This window comes from Procambarus clarkii, chromosome 18 (assembly GCF_040958095.1).
Source record: "Procambarus clarkii isolate CNS0578487 chromosome 18, FALCON_Pclarkii_2.0, whole genome shotgun sequence".
Classification (NCBI taxonomy): domain Eukaryota; kingdom Metazoa; phylum Arthropoda; class Malacostraca; order Decapoda; family Cambaridae; genus Procambarus; species Procambarus clarkii.
In genome coordinates this window covers 32,278,625-32,291,987 of record NC_091167.1, presented here as the reverse complement: position 1 = coordinate 32,291,987, position 13,363 = coordinate 32,278,625, and the positions used below count along the sequence as shown (strand labels likewise).

The 13,363-nt window shown below is 43.1% G+C and overlaps 1 protein-coding gene across 1 annotated transcript; it reads left to right on the top strand.

Moving 5' to 3' along the window:
- Positions 1-10,050: 10,050 nt before the first annotated feature.
- On the top strand, positions 10,051-13,198 carry LOC123754586 (probable peptidoglycan muropeptide transporter SLC46). Its single transcript, XM_045737060.2, has 6 exons — positions 10,051-11,088; positions 11,291-11,386; positions 11,646-11,789; positions 11,906-11,989; positions 12,109-12,265; positions 12,577-13,198. Exons 1-6 carry the CDS (start codon positions 10,113-10,115, stop codon positions 13,196-13,198), a joined length of 2,079 nt encoding a protein of 692 aa, XP_045593016.2. The 5' UTR covers positions 10,051-10,112.
- Positions 13,199-13,363: the final 165 nt, after the last annotated feature.

The following is a 13,363-nucleotide window of genomic DNA, read 5'->3' as shown; positions in this document are numbered from 1 at the left end:
GTGAAAGATATAGTAATTAATAGAATCTTACGGTCAATCCAGCCAAATTCACTATCATCTTACTATAATTTCATGCTATATGCTCTGCTGTTATCAGTCTCGCCACTCAAATTGTGAGCTATAATGTTTTTTCTGAAGCTTTACACCTGTTCACTCCAGCCATAGCTGTAATGATATTTATAAAGCACTGACGAAAGAAGCTCTTAAATCTAAATCTAGATTAAACAGTATATGATTATGTGTTATACGTATTATTATGACTTTCTCTTATGTAAATAATGTACTGAAATTTTGTGTGAACTAACTTTTAAAACAATATTCAACATTTTTTTTATGTAAGGAGTCTTGGTAAGGAGTTTTGCTTCAATATATAATTATTACTGCTATCCGTTCCCTTCGGCTGAGTAAGTGGTAATATTACAGGGTAAGGGGTATATTACGGAGCAGTGCATACATAATATTTCCTTTAAACAAGACCGACGAATTTTATAAATATGTAAATAACTATGGACCAGATGAGCACATATCAACATGACAACAAAGTACTGCATGATAAACATTAATTTGAATTTGACCTGTGTTCAATGTTGGCGTGAGACAGTAGTGACTGGTGGGAATATTCCCGTGTCCGGAGACCGTGGAAGGGTCGAGGCCGGTTCATAGTCCCCCCCAGAAGACCCTCAAGGAGAAGCCTGGTGTTCCCCAAGGTATTGTCGGAAGTAACAGGTTTCCCCTTCTCCCGAGGTCCGCTCTCTTCCACAGGTGAAAGCTATTATCGTGACACGACTTTAGCCACAATTTGAAATATTTCAGTTTCTCGCTCGAGTAAAATACCTGTGAAATTATAGGAATTTATAGGATACCTATAAATTATAGGAAATTTAAGAAAACTGTAACTATAATTGTAATTAATACTTGAGAATTGGTGAGTAGAAAATCCATCAAACTGCGCTATGTTTGCTGTTTATCCATCAAACAAGCAGCAGTAAGGTGATGTTAAAGCCATAATGTCTGCTTTGTCTGCCTATGCTCAAAACCAGTAAATTAGGATTTAATTTTTTTTTAGAACAATCTCTTCGATTTAGATAATAAAACCGATTAGAGACGTAACATGCATTTGTTTTCATTAAAAATCATTATACTTTTAAATATATTATAAAACCAATATTTAAAGAACAGATGCACTCTAAATAGTTCTCATTTATCGCATTAAAAATATTGTAGTAATAACGGTTTTGCATGTGTCTCAACCTTTTGTTTCCGAGGAAAGTTTTTGATGCCTAGGTTACCAAGCTTTAAAATTAATATTTTTGATTTCGTGACTATGACACTATATTGGTAGTGCAGACGTGTAAGTTAAGGGCAGGAGAAACACGCTGCTGGGTAGCAGTTCTCACTCACTCCGTTGTTGTAGTTGTTTTAGATTCATCTACTCGGAACAAAAGGTTTCAAGCAGCACGGGCTATGGTGAGCCCGTCGTACTTTCCTGGCACGGGAGATGTGCTGTGTCCCCTCGTAGGAAATTCTCATAAAGTTTCAAAACGTTGTGAAAAACGTTAATTTAAAGTGTCCTCTTATAACCTCTGCGCGTACGCCGGACGACTCAATAGAAAACGGAACAGAACGTCACTTTTGTGAGTCGATTTCATTTCAAACTACGTCCAAATTTGGCCATAGTGCGCATACGAGCGAAAAGTGACGTTATTTTTAAGAGGACGAGTTGCACTCCGAGATGGTACCTGTGATGCCATTTATCAGACTGAAATGCAAGAAGATCTGAGGCGTGTCATGTGGGTTCCAATCCTGTCAGGAAACAAATCTATAAACAAGTTAGCTTGAGGTTATCTTGAGATGATTTCGGGGCTTTAGTGTCCCCGGTCCTCGACCAGGCCTCCACCCCCAGGAAGCAGCCCGTGACAGCTGACTAACACCCAGGTACCTATTTTACTGCTAGGTAACAGGGGCATAGGGATGAAAGAAACTCTGCCCATTGTTTCTCGCCGGCGCCTGGGATCGAACTTGGGACCACAGGATCACAAGTCCAGCGTGCTGTCCGCTCGGCCGACCGGCTCCCGTGTCCAGAGTTGCGTTATTAATTACCGCAAACCATTTAAAATAGCTCCTTTAACACACACACACACACACACACACACACACACACACACACACACACACACACACACACACACACACACACACACACACACACACACAGGAATAATAAGGAATTCATTAAGGCTTATAATGGAGATAATAATTTATGGACGACCTACTTATCACAGACCTTTATGGACATATTATCTTAGGCACCAGTGACTCACATAGTGATAAGACACCCGCTCTCCTGCAGTATAAGGAGGATCTTAAAAAGTGCCGAGGACGTATGAATGATTTTAATGCGTTTTACTGAGATAAAGTTGAAGTTAAGAACATTTCGAATTTAATATCTTGCGTAAGTTGAAATGCTAGTAACAAAAATAACATAACTGAATCAGAAAATAAAATGTAGTAGATTAAATATTTTTCAGTTTGATAACAATCAAAATATAATAATAGCTTCATTAATAAGTGATAGACGATTTTAACGTTAAAAATATCTTTGGTAAACAAGAACGTCACCGTTAATATCCATTTGTTTCTTTAATATTCGTGTGAAATATTGAAGAATATTGATCCAGTAAAACTGTAAACCCAAACATTTGACATCGTGCAGTTAAAGTTTCCTTCCCGAGTGTATTGTATGAAAATAAAAAGAGCGTCAAATACCGTGCGGAGGAGCATGCGATGGCTGCTCAGAATTACACCGTGCGGAGGAGTATGCCATGAGTACTCAGGTCATTCGCTAGTTTATTGTGCACCCCATACTCATCCTGTGAGCGGTAGCGCAAAAAGCTGTACTCAGGTCACTGGTCACTCAACCTGTCCTCTTACAAAGAATGTCGTTTTTCGCTCGTAGGCGTTACTAAGGCTAAAATTTATCGTACTAGAAAATGGAAGACGGCTCGCGAAAGTGACGCACTGTTCCATTTCTCTTTTGGGTCCTCTGGCTTAGTTTGTTATGTTTGGAGAGGACACTTTAAACTATCCGTTTTCTTGACAGTTTTGAAACCTTAGGAGGACGGGATGGGTTACCCCCAAGAGAGAGAGTGTCGACTTCAGGTCAGCAAAATCTTGCCCTTTCACGCTAACACATCCAGCTAACACAGCCACAATAACCAGACATCGACAGACTCTGCACATCTTCCAAAATTCAAGATAATGCAGACAGACCACTTTCCTACAGCATATGGAGTAGTAACGGCAATGGAAAAGGAACAACCAGAGCTCAAATTTTCCATTACAGTCAACCTGAAAGGAGAAATAATGACACCACAAGACCAACAGACTGCAAATTACTTAGGGAAAAGTAAGAGTCCTGCAAGGAAAACCTGTATGCTTGGAAAAGCTGGACCCTTCAGAAAGACGCACACGAGTCGTGCTTTTGGGATACCCAATCGACTTTCCCCTGGATCCAGTACTAGAACACAAGCAAATCCTGAATGCGGAACGATGTCGCACAAAAGTAGACAAGGCAGCGACACGTCAGGTTCTGGTGACCGTCATGGAACATGTGTCAGAAACATTCAGTCTTGGAAATTGGGGAATATACCGACAGAGACCATACGTCCCGGAACTCCTGCGCTGCTTCAGGTGTCAGAAATACGGCCACCATCAATCACGCTGCACCGGACAGGAGAGATGCGGAGTGTGCAGCCTGAGACATCCAACCAAAGACTGTATAGCCAAGCACAAGGCAAACCAGGCCACAACAGCCAAATGTCCAAATTATGGAGGCAAACATCATGCCTGGAGCACAACCTGCTCTGCACTGGAAAGAAAAAGTGCAGACAGCTCAGGCCAGAATAAACACACACCAGCACTACATACACCAACACCAACGTCTGGAACACTTGTGCACAGCCACAACAGACACACACTCTAACAGAGCAAAATTTCCTTAGTCTATTAATTTCAAATCAGAAAATACACAAAAGTGCTGCAGAAATACAGTAAATGCAAAAGAGCAAAAAGCAATTACTTTCGGGATCAACACAACAGATATACAGTTTTACCACCGAGGTCCAGCTGAAAAACATCGTGAAGATCATGACAGAGACCACTATCAATTGCCTACAGATGACGCAGAACGCCTCACAACAACAGACTCAAGAAATCACTTGTGTAATAATGGAGAAGATCGTGCAGCAGACCACAGTTACACAAGAAACAGACAGTCTGAGACAAGACGGAGCACAAGAGGACAAACAACGCAACAATGGACATACAGACTACCAACAACAGTCGGATAATCAAGACACCAAACCATCAACGTTCACAAAAGCAACTGCCAGAAGCAGTGACCACCCAAGATCAACAGAATCTTACAACACAAGAGACAGACAACAACAGCCAATGCAGTCTGATATGCAACAACACCAACAAAGACGTATTGAACAGCAGAGATGCACAGGTTCTAACAACACAAGAGGCAGGCATGAACAATCAATACAACCTAATATGCAGCAACATCAACAACGAAATACTGGATGACAGAGATGCACAAATTCCGACAACAAAAGAAACAGCCACGAGCAATCAATGCAGTCCGATATGCAACAATACCAACAACAAAGCGATGGACCACAGTTATGCACAGATTCCAGCAATGCCGGGGATGACCACGAGCAATCAGTGCAATCCGATTTGCAGCGACACGACTTGCGAGATGGAGAATATAGAGGTCGATTCCGAAGAGGAGTTCTAGTAGTACAGGCAACACCAACCGAAACCGTCGTCTGGCCATTACGAATACTGCAGTGGAACATACAAGGTCTTGGAAATAAAAATCACACTCTTCAGGAAGCTGCAATCAGTACGAAAGCAGATATAATCGTGTTAGAAGAAACTCTTTTCCCAGCCACGAAATCCTTCAGATTTGCTGGATATCAGCACTATGTTATACCGTATGAGCAGGAGAGACAAAGAGGGTTAATGACCCTAGTCAGGAACACCATACCCAGCAAGAAAATAGACTCAGTTTCATGTGGGGATAGAGTAGAGGTATTAGCAGTAACAGTGAATATGGCTAATATTGAGCTCCTCATATACAGCGTCTACAAGCCCCCTAGACGTAAACTAGAAGCAGAGGCAGTGCTTACCTTGGCCATACAAGAAAATGTAATTATTACTGGGGATTTTAATGCTCATCATCAAGAGTTAGGTGCGACTGGGCCAGCTAATGCAGATGGGCGCCATTTAGCTGCAGCTCTGCGAGAAGTACCTGAAATTACACTTCTCAACACTGGGGAACCCACTCACATTCTAGGAGGTTCCCTTGATCTTGCATTCATCTCCACAGCACTCAAGCATCAGGCGAAGTGGGAAGTAGACCCGGTGATCACCAGTGACCACTATGTTACCATCACAACACTAAACATAGAACGACCTCCTACACCACCTGCACAACCTAGGTGGAATTTAACAAAGGCCAACTGGAATATATACCAAGAGGAACTTGACAAATGATATGCAACATACACGCCACCTGAGGATTTGAACACACGCAAGACTAATCTGCAGGAAGCCATTGCAGCTGCTGCAAACAAAGCTATACCAATCATTATCCCAGGAAACACAAATCGAAAGAACTATTGGATCTATAGTAATGAAGTTAAAGAAGCAAAACCACAGAATCAACATCTTCAGAAAATATCTAAAGATGAAACCCCCACACCAGAAGGGAAAAACTCTGCTAAGAGCGGTGATATCTGAAGCAAGACGAGTTTCTAGAGAGGTAAAGGAGGCAAGATGGCTTGAGATGTCAGAACTCTATATGTCAATGATGTCAAACTCTAAATGAACACAGTAGTCTTGGCAAGATATGGGGTCAGATTAAAACCATATCAGGTCGACCAGCCCGACCACAGGCATGTATTCAACCATTGCAGGAGGCTGAGAGACTTGCTCTCCAATTTTCCGAAAGAACAGCTTCATATCAGCTTCCTGCAGAAGGCAGCAAGAACAATTAAAACAAGAGAGGTTGACAACCATTCATGAGAGCATAGCTATAAATGGCGAATGTGACGGTACCTTCACCAAACAAGAACTAATCAGAGCCAAAAAAGGTGGTAAGGACACTGCACCAGGTGCTGATAACATTACATACTCAATGGTCGCACATGCAGGTCCTGTTGGAGAACAAGGAATATTGGACGTTATCAATGCATCTTGGCAGCAAGGCAAACTGCCGACCTCTTGGAAGAAAGCAGACATACTGATTCTTAAGCCGAAAGAACCTGGCAATTACAGACCCATTTCAGTAACATCATGCATTAGTAAAACTACAGAACGGATGGTCTTAAATAGGCTACTGTGGAAGACTGGAGACCTGCAGAAACACATATTTGGCTTCACTAAAGGAGTAGGTACTGCCAACTGCATAGCAACATTACTAGCAACTGTTAACTCAGGTCCAGCTATAGTGATCTTCCTTGATCTAGAAAAAGCATTCGAACTTGCAAGCCCGCAAGCAATTTTACACACCTTAGTTTAAAAAGGTGTAAAGGGAAATATGCTAGCATGGATTCAAGATTACCTAAGTCACAGGTATGCCAGAGTAAAGTTGCAAGGACAAGTGTCGGACTACCACTTGCATGAGAATGAGACTCCACAAGAAGGAGTCCTCAGTCCTAGTCTTTTTAACATCCTTATGGAAAACCTCGTTACCATGACATTTACAGAAGTGGTTAAATTGTTAAGCTATGCTGATGATATAGCATAGTCATTACAGGTCTTTCACTTCTAAATAGAGCACAAGGTGCATTAGATAAAGTAACATCTGAATGCAGCGTTTTAGGGCTAAAAATGTCTGCACAGAAGTCTAAGGCAATGAGACTATTTTTTTTATTAATACATGAGGTATATCTGCATTAGTGCAGCTACCCTAGACTATATGAAGTGGAGTACAGTGTGTCAAAAAAGCTAACTACGTGATGCTATAAAATCCCCATCACACAGGATGGTTAGTCATACAGAGGCATGTGATAAGCAGTCTGCACTGGCAGACTCTGGAAGCATTTTGAGGATATCAACAACACAAGATTGAATAAGGTAGCAGTGGTAATAAAAGTCCCCATCTCGCAGGATGGTTAGTCATACAGGGCCATATGTTTAGTAGCCTGCACTGGCAAATTTTGGGTACACTGTGAGGATATCTTCAAGAATACGAGGGTGAATAAAGTAATTGCAAAGCTCCAGGTACCTCATGCCAACTGGTCTGAAAGGTCTAATAACTGGGCAGTCAGTGATGTAGTGCGGGAGATCGTGCCGTAGTTCCTGCTCATAGAGTTTGCAACTAGAGTGCTCAGGATTGGGAGATCCGTCACCTACCTTGAGGTGCTTCTGGGGCTTAGCGTCCCCGCGGCCCGGTCGTCGACCAGGCCTCCTGGTTGCCGGACTGATCAACCAGGCTGTTGGACGCGGCTGCTCGCAGGCTGACGTATGAGTCACAGCCTGGTTGATCAGGTATCCTTTGGAGGTTACCTGCAGCCACCTGCCACAAGTAACGGTAACCCAACCTGATCCTTGCAACCACTGTGTCGCACAGTCTAGTGGACGTTTTGTGCTGCCCATAGATATAGGTTTCAGATCTGAACAAATCATAGCTTTTTATACTAGTACTTTCAGGTCGTTGGGAGTCAGTAAGTTCTTTCCTATCAGATCTGAATGTTTGGACCAATACAGTTTTGACAGCAGAGATGGGGATACCTAGATCTAATTCAACTTCATCCTTGTTACACGCTAATTTGGCTGCAATGTCTGTCTCATTATGATGGGTTATATTTATGTGTGAAGGTATCCAGACAGGAGATTCGAGACCCTTTACTCTGTGCATCAATTAGGTCATTTATAATTGGGAGTATGAGGTTCTTACTGTCGATCTTCCAAGAGAAGTTTTCGATTGCTTGAAGAGCAGACTTTGAATCACAAAATATTATTCCTCCTCCAATGTTTTTTAATGTAATGGTAGCTAGTTGTAATGCTGCTAGTTCTGCTTGTGTGGAGGTCAGCCAGTTGTGTAACCTGACACTGACAGTCTTTGTGCAAATATTATTTCTATTAAACCTACATGCTGCTGCAGTCCGTCCAGTGGAGGATTGGACTGAGCCGTCGGTGTAGACACAGTGCTCGTGAGATCTTAAATTCTCGATGGACGAGGCAATTGTTTCAAGTGTGACAGCTTTGAGAAGAGCAAGATTCTCATTATCTTTCTTGGTGACAGGTGTGTATGATACTTGAATGGTGGGGTTAGACAGACAACATAATCGTTAGGAGGCTGCACTAAACAGGGTGTATAGCAATCTAAATTAAATATTTTTGGCATAAAGGGAGTTACATTTAGCTTACAAACTGAAAGGTGATGTACACTGGACAAATGAAGTGTGGTTTATTAGTGCGGTAAGATAGATATTAACACAACTTACATCATAAAATTAGGATGATGAGGATATAATTAGAAGTACACCTAATATAAACTAATTATACTATAAAGTTGTGAAAATTTGCACACCCTCAGCATTCTACATCAACAAATCCTTGGGATATCCCTTGTCAAAATTACTCTTAACACACAGCTCATGTAACAGATCTGACTCAATAGAACTCAAAATCAATAACCCTTTGTGACAGTAGTTCCTTCATAATTCCAAATATCCAGCTGTGGGTCTTCCTGTTCTCTCTCTGTTGATAAATTTGCCATAAGGTGTCATGATAAGTTTGATAAGGTGTCTATTAATCTTGTTTAAATTACCAATCAAGCTGTCAATGTAATCAATCAGAGCTTTAATATACCAATGTGCTTTAATATACTTACTAATCTCTCTCATCTCATTTTTTTCTTGCAATGTATCTGTTATCATTTTATTAATTCTGCTAGAATTTACCTACTTAAAATTATCTGTTAGATTAAGGACCTGCCCGAAACGCTGCGCGTACTAGTGGCTTTACAAGATTGTAAATACTATGCTATGTATTCTCACAAACCCAATGTACCTTCTTGTATATAAATAAATAAATAAATAAATAAATAAATAAATAAATAAATAAGTTGTTTTATTTTGTTCTGTAGACCCACTAGGCCTTAATATACATCTCCCATTCTTCAGGTGTACTTCTTAACACTTAAGTTTTGATTTCTGGAAAAGTTGTGGCCAGTGATAAGTGAGTGCCTGAAAAAATTATTGATTGAGTTTTTTAGATGGGTGATTCTCTTCACACAAACGGGTATTATCCGTTCGTGAATTATATCTTCAAGTGTAGGTGTGGACATTAGGTCAGATAGGAGATTTACAATTGAATAATAATACTCAGTAATGATATAATTGAGAAAATCCACAATTAATAGATTTACAATTTAATAACAGTAGTACTCAGTAATGAGTACTACTGTTATTACTGCTACTGTCCATGTTAATGATATTATTATATTTTATAATAAATAATAAGTATCATAGCAACCGATAGCACTAAAATATTATTATGAATGTAATTTTTACTATTTATATAATTTACAAGAAGAATATAAGAATTTACAAGAAGAATATATTTATAATAATAATGGAAAGCAAAGTTCACATATTTAGTATCTTTTTTCCGAACATGCGAGTGAGTAAACAGTCTACCAGGAGTGAGCTATTGTTGAAGGTAAGGGATGAACGCATCCTGGAAGTTCTTACTAGGAGGCGCAAACCCAGTATGGGTATATGAGACCTCCAGAGAAGAAAGGCTGAGCGGGGGATGAGAGCTTCCCTGCCGGGTTATTTTCCCCTGCTACCCTTTGACGTCACACCGCTTTTTAGGAGGCGGATGCTATTGGATATATCAACTGTGTTTGCCTCGCTCTCTCTTCATATCCACCTCCAGAGTACACCATATAAAATGTGATCAGGTGCTCTGGCATGAAGCTAGTGTTGTTATTAGATATACTATGAAAATCTGGTCACAAGCAACAACGCAAAATATAAATAAAACGATTTTATAATTTTCTTAAGGCATTAAGCAACACGAAGTGGAAGATGAAGTTAGGTTTTTGCACAACTGTCAGAGGCAGGTGTTCGCGGGTGTTGGGCGTGATGAAGAGCGTGACCGTGGAGCCCCTGATGCTGCTCGATGGTCTCGCCTTCTCCAGTATACACGTGTACATAGAGAACCTGCAGATGGATCGGGTGTGTAGAGTGAACAGCGGCTTCTCCCAGCAGGTGTGTGACAACCTCAAGGCACAACCTGAAGCCAGTGTGGAGGTGCAGCAGAGGTACAGTGTCTTCGCCCTTTATAACGGCATCATCGCCGCCGCTCTTCCACTCTTCTTCATCCTCTTTATGGGCGCCTGGAGTGACAAGTATGGCAGGAAGGTGCCGCTAGTGGCAGTGCAGGTGGGCCACGCACTCCACGCCGCGGGCTACTTGCTGGCGTCTTTGGCACCTTCATGGCCTGCCGAAGTGCTACTTGCGGTCACGCTTCTGGACACACTGGGAGGCGGAACCGTGTCATTCTTGACCGCCGCAAACTCTTACATTGGTGACGTGTCCTCGGAAGAGTCGCGCACCTCGAGGGTGGGATTGGCCAATAGTATCTGGTTCCTGGGTGGACCAGTGGGCACTCTGATGGGCACTTACATCTACAGCTGGGGCGGGTACCTGCCACTCTTTGCCACTTCCTTGACGCTGTCCGTGATGGCTGTGGTGTATGTGGTGGTGTGTCTTCCTGAGAGCCACGGACCCTTCGTCAAGAAGACCATGGCTGTTGTCCCAGACCACAAGACACAAGTGGAGCTGCGAGAGAGTGTGGCGGCAGTGTACGGGCTGGAGGTGAACGCTTCGTCTACCAACACCCTCCACACCCGCCCAAGTCTCTCCACCATGCTCAAGGACTTCTTCAACCCTCGTCGTATCCTCGACAGCTTCAAGTCGACGCTGAGGAAGCGCGAAGGAAACACGCGATCTCTCATCCTTATCCTCATCTTTACCAGCCTCCTCAGAAGAGTTACTCGATGTAAGTGAAATTTGTCCTTAATGAGGATATTGTGAAAACTTTAATGAGTTGTCGTATTATTGCACAGTTTCTACAATAAGTGTTTGTCAAGCAGAAAATTATAAATTGTATTATATATACTGAAAACAAAAAATTATTCCTGCTCAGATATATTACATGTTCGGTCAAGCCAAGTATTGTAATTCACCCATGTGCTCCTCAGCTCCTTATGTGTTCGCTTTCACCCGTCACGTGCTGGGATGGCAGGCTACCGACTACAGCCTCTGGGTCACCTACAAGAACCTGATGGCCACCGCTGGTAAGACATTTGCACGAATACTGTCATGTGATGTGCATTTGCAAATCCTGTTTTCATCGCAATATTGTAAATATGTTGAAGTCATTCGTATTTAAAGAGTTAGCTTGGTATCCAGTGTGGGAATATTGGAGATAATATGGACATTGAAACACACCATTCTTTAGTGCCATAATGTGATCGTGTCTTATTGTGTGTATTAAAGCCGGGTTTAATGTTGTTTTAGTGTTTGTGTATTAAAGGTGGGTTTGATGGTTGTCAGGTTCCCTGGTGGCGGTGCCGCTGCTGAGTGGCTGTCTGGGAGTGTCCGACAACCTGCTGGCCATGGTGGGCGCCATGTCCGCCATCTTCGAGTATGTCCTCTATGGCTGCGTCTCCGACACTCGAGCTTATTTCATTTGGATAGGTGAGTGTTGCCTAAGGCTGAGAGGTGCTAGAGAGGGAGGATAGTTGACATTATTGAGACACCGTGTGTGTGTGTGATGTAGCACAATGTGACGCCATTATGTTTGTGTCCCTCAGCGCCAGTAGCGGCCTTGATGCTCAACTGTTGCACCATCGCCCAGCGGGCCATGATGACCAAGTTCGTAGCCAAAGACGAAATCGGTGAGTTGCTTTTTATTTTGTTTGAATACTAATGCAAAAATATATGTATTATTTTTTGAAATTATATGTTCAGTATTTAGTACCTGTATAGCACTTTAGTCAACGATCACCTTCCACAGGTAAGGTGTCTGCGGTGCTTGGTGCCCTGGACGGCCTGATGCCCATGGTAAACTCTGCGCTCTACACTGCCGTCTACTACGCCTCCGTCAGCACCTTCCCTGCTGCTCACTTCTTCCTGGGCGTTACTGCAGCAGCTCTCATGATCCTCTTATTCTGGTACGTTAACTTTTAGACTTTAAAATAGCGAAATTAAATTCGAAAACCATTTACTTGCAGTAATCGGTTCAGCGGGTGCCATGGGGCTAGGCACTGTTCCTTCATCCCGGCAGCCTCATATCCCAACTCCTATCTTGTTCTCATATTCCTTCCAAGTGCCATATACAGTAGTAAAGCTAACTGAGCGCTTTCTCCTCATAATTACCTTATTGTGTGCCAAAATATTGCGATGATAGATAGTAGATGATAGTAGTAGATATGTTGGCTTCTTGTATTGACAATGAAGGTAATGAAGCGACATTCTCCTGCAGCTTCATCATGACCGTGGGCGAGTCTGGACAGTATGATGTGGAAGACGCCAAGCCAAGTTTTGCTTCGGGGCCCGTCACCATCAAGTCCCTAGTTATGAGGAATAACACTTGCTGGTTGGCCCTCTCCGCGACCCCATTCAACACCCACTGTCAGCAAGCCACTCTCTGCGCCTACCCTCAACCCCCACTCTCTGTGCCCACCCTCAACCCCCACTCTCAGCAAGCCACTCTCTGCGCCCACCCTCAACCCCCACTCTCAGCAAGCCAGCAAGCCACTCTCTGCGCCCACCCTCAACCCCCACTCTCAACAAGCCACTCTCCGCGCCCACCCTCAACCCCCACTCTCAGCAAGCCACTCTCCGCGCCTACCCTCAACCCCCACTCTCAGCAAGCCACTCTCTGCGCCCAGCCTCCACACCCACTCTCAGCTAGCCACTCTCCGCGCCCAGCCTCAACACCCACTCTCCGCGCCCACCCTCAACCCCCACTCTCAGCAAGCCACTCTCTGCGCCCTGCAGCCTCCACACCCACTCTCAGCAAGCCACTCTCCACGCTCATCCTTAACACCTACTTTCCCCCCACCCATCCTCAACACTCGCCCTCACCATCCACTCTCCACTAAATGACGAAGTGCCAGACCACTGTGTTTTGGCCCAGCACGCCTTGCTGACCATTTCTGCCAGTACCTGTCTCGTTACAAATACACCTATGTTCGGTGTGGACTGGGGCAGTACGGTGGACCTAGCATTGAGAATGGCAGAAAGTCTGCAGAACGTATGATTATTGC

Excerpts from the sequence above, each read along its gene's own strand:
- LOC123754586 (XM_045737060.2), top strand. The coding sequence starts at position 10,113 with ATGAAGTTAGGTTTTTGCACAACTGTCAGAGGCAGGTGTTCGCGGGTG. Across the intron at positions 11,990-12,108 it reads CGTAGCCAAAGACGAAATCG|GTAAGGTGTCTGCGGTGCTT; the intron begins GTGAGTTGCTTT and ends CACCTTCCACAG. Across the intron at positions 12,266-12,576 it reads CTCATGATCCTCTTATTCTG|CTTCATCATGACCGTGGGCG; the intron begins GTACGTTAACTT and ends ATTCTCCTGCAG.